The sequence below is a fragment of the Microtus ochrogaster genome, chromosome 24 (genome assembly GCF_000317375.1).
Source record: "Microtus ochrogaster isolate Prairie Vole_2 chromosome 24, MicOch1.0, whole genome shotgun sequence".
Taxonomy (NCBI): Eukaryota; Metazoa; Chordata; class Mammalia; order Rodentia; family Cricetidae; genus Microtus; species Microtus ochrogaster.
This window is the reverse complement of record NC_022024.1, coordinates 9,061,953-9,068,925: the sequence shown is the minus strand read 5'-3', so window position 1 is coordinate 9,068,925 and position 6,973 is coordinate 9,061,953. Positions and strand designations below refer to the sequence as shown.

The 6,973-nt window shown below is 56.8% G+C and overlaps 1 protein-coding gene across 1 annotated transcript in view; it reads left to right on the top strand.

Annotated features, from left to right (window-relative positions):
• The first annotated feature begins 238 nt into the window (after nt 1–238).
• Nucleotides 239–6,973, top strand: part of Lrp1 (LDL receptor related protein 1) — an 82,257-nt gene continuing 75,522 nt past the window's right edge. Inside the window, exon 1 of the mRNA XM_005358010.2 lies at nt 239–791. Within this exon, the coding sequence (XP_005358067.1) occupies nt 722–791 (70 nt within the window). The 5' untranslated portion in view covers nt 239–721. The remainder of the gene's footprint in view (nt 792–6,973) is intronic.

Sequence of the window (6,973 nt, the reverse complement as noted above, 5' to 3'; positions counted from 1 at the left end):
CCCGGGGCTAGACTGCAGTCAGAGGACAGGGCGCCTCGGGGACTCCCACTCCCGGACCGCTTCCCAGAACTCCAAAGCTTGTCGCGCCTCCGACTCCCCCTCCCCAGGGCAGCGCGCCAAATCAGCGCATGCGCATTCTCAGGATTGCCGCGTAGCTCTCCCCCCCCCCTTTTTTCTTTCCCCGCCCCTTCCCTCCTTCCCTCCTCTCCCTGTCCCCTCCCTCTCCCCTCTCAGCACCCCCCCCCACCCGCGGCACTTCAGTCCGGGGGAACAGCGGTGCGAGCGCCAGGCCAGTGCACTGAGGAGGCGGAAACGGGGGAGCCCCCAGTGCTCCATCAGGCCCCTACCAAAGGCACCCCCATCGGGTCCACGCCCCCCACCCCCCACCCCGCCTCCTCCCAATTGTGCATTTTTGCAGCCGGAGGCGGCTCCGAGATGGGGCTGTGAGCTTCGTCCCGGGAGGGGGAAAGGAGCGAGGAGTAAAGCAGGGGTGAAGGGTTCGAATTTCGGGGCAGGGGGCGCACCGCGTCAGCAGGCCCTTCCCAAGGGGCTCGGAACTGTACCTTTTCACCTACGCCCCTGGTTCGCTTTGCTTAAGGAGAGGATAAGAATAGAAGAGTAGGGGAGAGGAAGATAAAGGGGGACCCCCCAATTGGGGGGGGCGAGGACGAGAAGTAAGAGGACCAGAGGGTGGGGGCTGCTGCTTGCATCGGCCCACACCATGCTGACCCCGCCGTTGCTGCTGCTGCTGCCCCTGCTTTCTGCCATGGTCGCCGGGGCCACTATAGATGGTGAGTGAGATTCCGCGGGCCCCCTTGGAACCCTGGGGGCTCCCCCTACCCAACCCCCACTCCTGCGTCTGGATGGGGAAGGGAGACGCGGGAGGGGGTGCCTTTTGTTATCCCAGTCCAGCTGACACAGCAGCGGCCTGACTGGGGGCGGGGATGGGGTCTGATTTGGGGGATGGGAGCCTGGGACAAATGATGCTTCCAGGGCCCCCCAGCTCAGACAAAGACCAGAGGCCTGGCTAGGGAAGGAGGGCTCCCCCTTTTTCTGATCCTGGGATTGAGAGGCCTTCTCTTCCTATTTCTGCTCGGGGAGGGCCTATGCCTCCCCTACATCCTCCACCCTCCTACCCCCCCCCATCTGAATTGTGAAGGAATCCGGATTTGCTGTGTACCGCTGCAAAAGGGGGCGGAGGGCCTTTTGCAGTGGACTCTGAAGGCTGGAAGGCAAAGCTGGCTAGGGGTGCCCTGCTGGCCAGAGGGCAGGCAGGCCGAAAAAGCCGTGGGTGGGGATAGGGAGGGCCCCCTGTTTGGGTGTGGAATGAACCCTGCATCCCAGGCATAGAGGCCTCGGTCCAAAATTCTGGGCTGTCTGCCTTGGTTCCGAAGTGAGCGCTCCCCTCTGATGGCCTCTGTCAATAGCGGTGTTGAGGCATAGAGGGGCCTGGTGATGCTCTTGACTGATTTTCACTTCTTAATTCCTGGGAGCTTTGAGATGAGAAAAAAAAAATCAGATGTCATCATTGTGGAAGAGACTGGAGAATGGTCTGGAATGCTGGGGAGAGGGTTCAGAGGAAGCCGATTTCTGGCTTGATCACAGTTTGGATTGGAAGGAGAGCTGGCAGTTGCATGGGGGGTTATGACTATGCTCCCGCACCCCAATTCCCGCTCATTTAGTAAATGCGTTTAAGCCCAGCCTCCCTCACCTCTTACACTTTATATAGTAGTTAGGCTTGGACCACTGTGTTCTTTTGGGGAGACTGTGTACCCCTCTCCATTCTTCTGTCAGCTGTTTTCCCTCTTGCTGTGAGTCACCAGTTCAAGACTTGCCCAAGCTTTCAACTGGGGGTCATGGGGTTGAATTGGGCTGGGCCCCTAACTTGAGAAGGGGTGAGATTCGTTACTTCCTGTTGGGTTTGCCCTCCCACTAGGGACAACAGCCTCAAAGCATCAGACACCCCTCCTCTGTCTTCCAGATCTTGCTGCCAGGCTGGGATTGGGAAAGTTTTTCTCTGAAATCAGATTATGTGTTCTCCTCCCCTTCTCTACTTGTTTCCATTGGGAGAGGAGGGCAAGAGGGTCAGGAAGCAGCTGTGCCCAGAAAAACAGTTTACTCGGTGGCCCTCATGTCATGTTGGGGACCGTCCCATCTGGCTGCCGCCCCTAATCTTCTGAAAACCCTTCAGACAAGCCTGTGCAGCCACCCTCTGCCCTTCATGTCCCACGTCATCTTGCGCTTTCTTCTGGGTCTCAGCCCTGTCAGGGGAGAGGGGAAACTGAGGCAAAGAGCCCTGTGAAGGGAGGTGGCTGGAGTCAGGTAAGAGCACAGGCTGTCTGTGGAGGGCCAGGCTCCTAGGGCGGATCACTCCAGGGAGCCTAAATGCTGCACTAAGTGGATTGATTGGCAGTGACCGAATGAGGGAGTCTGACATGTCTCCTTAACTGTCACCTCTAAAACTCTAGTTCATAGCCACTCTCCTCATGGCCCCACAGGGTAAGGGTAAAGGTCAGCGGTCAAATATTTGTCCTAGTACACAGGATGCTGTGTCCATCCCTGTCGAGAAATACAGTCCCCGGGGAAGGGATCACCTCCAAGCACATCCATATTCCTCCCCTGGGGAGGAAGGGAGAACCTGTAGGAGTTGGCGCTTTAGACTCTGAATGTCCTTGGCTTTCTGGAGAAGGGGCCTCCTGCTTTGACTTACCTGATGGTTCAATTGCCCTTCCTGTTTCTTGGGAATAGCTCTAGTGGTCTTCCCCCATTCTTTATTCTGTCTGAAACTCATACAGGAGTTCTCTGCATTGTGGAGTGAAGGGTTCAGCCCCTCCTAGTGAATCCACTTGCAGCCAAGGAGGTTGGAGAAGGGTCACTGAGAACCCTGCTGAGGAGAAGGAGCAGATCAGGGTGGAGGGAGCACCCCAGGCAGCTCAGGGAAGTCCCTTCTTCCCAGCTCTCTTCTCTCCCACTTGAGCCGGTGGCGTGGTGTTATTAGTTGCTAGGGAAGGTGGACAGTTGAAGCGAGTTATGAGGTTGACATGCTAGCCTTCTGGCTTCCCGAGAGAAGGTTCCAGTCTGCATCCTCCTGCTCAGACCCAAATCCTAAGCATCCCTCCATGGCTTCCTCTTTCGACATGGCAGACGCGTGCGGCAGATTAATACAGGCCATTATTTGGGAGCAGCTTCACAAGACTTTTTCTTCCAGTCTTCTTCTCAGTGCTTTTGCGTGTTTGTTTTTGTTTGCTTTATTATTCTCTCTCTCTCCCCTTCTCTGGGCCTTCCAGCCATGTCACCCAGGGCCCAGCCTAACTTAGATCCTTTCCAAACCCACACCCTCTCTCAACGCCTTCCTGAGGTTGGGCGCAGCTCGGGGTGGGTGGCAGAGCAAACTTAGCATGCCTAAGGCCCTGGGTTCTGTCCCCAGCACCAACAAACTTACCTCAACCAGCCATTGCTTACCTTTGCAAAGCCCTTCCTCACTCCAGTTTTACTCTTTCCCGTCTTGAACCTGCACATGTGAGCCTCAAGAGTTTATTCACACACACCCTGGATTCTCTTCTGGGGTCTTCCCCACCCCTTGGCTTCCTTTCTCTGCCTGTGATCCAGATCTGAGTAGGGGGCGCTTGCTTGTCCTTAGGGAACCTGGGGCTGCTGAGTGGGTCTGTGCAGGGGTCCCTGAGCTGGTGGTGACTTGTGCCAGGGAACCTGGTCCCCCCCCCCCCCCCCCCCCCCGGTGTTCTGTCCCAGATTTCAGCCTGGTTAGCAGGATCCTGCATTGTTTGGAGAAGGAAGCAGTTGGCTCTGGAGTGTTTCCCGTGCTGTGGCCTCATGGCACAGTGTAGAGCCTCCCAGGAGGAGGTGAGGGGTAGGGGAGAGGAGATTGTCCACCACACTCCTGTGAGATGACAGCCCCCCCAGGCTGACTCCCCAGCTTTCCCGCCCCTCTCTCTGAGAAGCAGCAGAGTCTGATCTGGACTCCCTTAGCTCAGAAGTTGTTGTGTTGGTACTCCGTCTCCCAGAGTCTGGATATGTGCTGCCCCGTGTCTCAGGTCATTCTCTGGGTTCACCTCAGGACAGCTGTGTCACCCTCTGGACAACCTCTGCATTAAGCCCCCTTCCTGCCTTTTCTGGCTGCCTGCTTTGCCGTCTGTCCATCTTCTTATTGGTCTTCTAGAAGCTCTGTGTCTCCGGGGCTCTTGGTTCTTAACTTTTATTTGCCATCCTTTGCCCCCGACTGTCTGTACTCAGTCACTGTCTAACTGTCTTTTGTTTCTGTCAGTCCCCTAGGTCTCGAAAGCTATCTGATAGTGGTTTCTCTTCCTGCTCCTTACATTTGCTTATTCTTCCCTTCTTGTACCCAGACTGTCCCCTTCAACTTCCCCCGAATTCCTCCCTTCTAACCCCCGTTCACTGATGTTGGAAATTGGCATTAGGGCAAATATTTCTGTAACAAAAAACAAACAAACAAAAACTTGATTTGTGTGTGTGTGTGTGTGCGCGCGCGCGCGCACGCACGCACGCTCACTAAAAAGGGAATTGGAGGTGAGACTTCTGGTAGAACTTCCTCTCAACAGGAGTTTGAGAACTGAAGGAGGTCAGGAGCTCAGAGCTTTCCCCGCTGCTGAGAGCAGGCCATGGGGGGCACGGGGGAGGGCTAATAATGGGCTCAGCCTTGGGAGAGACGTGTTGACCTCCACCGGCATTCGAGGGGATCTGGATTTTATTTGTGGGAAAAGGAGAAGACAGGGTCGTGGGTCAGGCTGATGTCCTGAGTCAATATTGACTTAGGACGGAAGAGGAGACCCTTCTCTTCCCCTGGCGGCCCCCAGCGGTCCATACCACCCTGTCTGTCCATCTGTCCCAGGCCGCAAAGCAGAGTTCCAGACTCAGGAATGACAAAAATGTGTCTGAACCTCACTGAGCTGCGGGAAGGAGCCGCTGGTAACACCCAAAATACATAAAATTTGGGGAAAAGCTCTCTGTTGGGCCGGAGGCCTTTGCTGCCCTGCTCCCAACTGTTTGAAAGCTCAGATTCCTGGAGTCTGCCCCAGCCCCTCTCGCTCCTCCTGTTCCCTTAGGTTACATGTGGTTTCCCTTAGAGAATGTCCCCAGACCTATCTGAGGGCGCCTAGCCCTGTCTCTGCTGTGTCACTCTGCAAAAGGCCCCAGGGTCACTTTCTTGCTGTCCCAGCCTTCCCTTCCCTTGTCCTTCGGGAAGAATGTTTGAGGTTCCCAGGGGTGGTTGAAGGACAGGTCCCTGTACTTTGGAGAAGTCTCTGTCCAGGGCTTTCTTCTCTCCCTCTTCCCTAGCCAGAAGTACTGGCCTTCTGTCCCCACCCTACCCGAAGGTCCCAGAGTGGGACAGAGGATGATAGCCAAGGCTTGAGCCCGAGCAGTGGGGTCTGTGTTGTGTCTGGATACACACCCAACCCCACACCTCCTGCCCTGGCTCCAGCTTGGTGGCCCTGGGGGCCATGGCTGGGCTGGGTGCCTGGTTGGGGAGGGGCAGGGTGTTGGCCAAGTTAGCATGGCGGTCACATCTCCGGGCAAAGCTGAGAACAGACGGCCCCTGTGTCCCCGTGCTCCTTCTGCAGCTTGCTCCCCCTCCTCCCTCTCACGCCCCAGCCCTCTCCTCCATGCCCTCCTCCCCAGAGGCTACCCAGTCTGTGCAGTCCTCGCTCCCCTCCCGGTGCCAAGGGAGCCATGCTTCTTCCTCTTCCTCCTCAGTGTCCTCTGTAAGATGGGACTGCACTAACAAGCACCTCACGGCTTGACAGTAGGACCCCAGAGCTTCAGACCTGTGTGTGGTACTCAGTGGTCACCGGGCTGGAGCAGGCAGCGACTCTTCCTAACCTATGCTAATCTTGCCCCCATCTGAAGGCTCTAAGGATGGGTTTTTTGAATGTTGGGTTCGGAGCAGACCATCCTGCTGAGGGCATCTAGACTGGCTTGGCCTTTAAGGAGATTATACATTTCCTCCCCCACCCCCATCCCAGCTCCCTTCCAGCTTGGAGGAGGCTTCACTTGGCTGTGGAGACTGCCCCAAAGTAGGTTATGTGTTTCCCTTCTTCTCCCGCGAAAGGAAATCAAAGACAGGCTTCTCACTCAAAATTCCTAGGGTTTCTCCACCATGGCTGACAGGAAGTTCTTCCACTTATCCCCCTCCAATTCTGCTCTCCTGGCTCTCCTGAGAGACACGCACCTCCACACCCACCCCACCCCACCCCCGCCTGCTCCGTCCACCCTCTGCCCCTGAGCCTGAGCAGAAGGACGGAGTCTGAGCCCTCCTCTTCCTTTCCCGGAGGGAGGGGAGCCCATCCCCCACCGCCCTCCCTCCACAGCCACATCTGGTTTGTGAATCTCTCTCGTTTCAGTCTTTGGAGTTTGCCAGCTGCTGTTTCCTCTGTCGAATTCAGGCCAAAAATGGGGGTGGGGGACAGTGGGGGAACCATGTGAGGGCCAAAGGAGGGGATCGTGGCTGGGACGTGGAAGACAGGAGTTTAGAGTGACCAGCCAGTGACCTCAGACCCTGGCTGTGAGTTCTGCCCTCGGGGAAAGATGGGGCACGGGCTCAGCCCCAGGTGGGGAAGGGAAAGGAGTGTTCTCGGTTTGGTATCTCAGTGGTCCATTTCTGAGTTCCAAACATCCCATCTGCCTCTGAGTCCCACTGCAGCACCCCCCCCCCCTCACGGCCTGGCTGGCCAGGGGAAGTGATGGTCTTCAGCATGCTAACTAGGTTGGCGGGCTGTTTCCCCCGGGAAGACCTCACAGCTGGCCCAGTGGGGCAATGAACTCAGCTTTATCCACCTCCTCAAGGGGCCTTTATTCCCGGATCAGGGGAGGAGGGAGGGAGGGGGACTCCAAGGGGGCCTGGCCAGGCCATCCTTGATGTGTTTCCTGAATCAGCTCTGGTTCTGGCCAGGGGCCTGGGTACAGTCCTCCCTTCCAGAGATGGGGATGAGGGAGACAG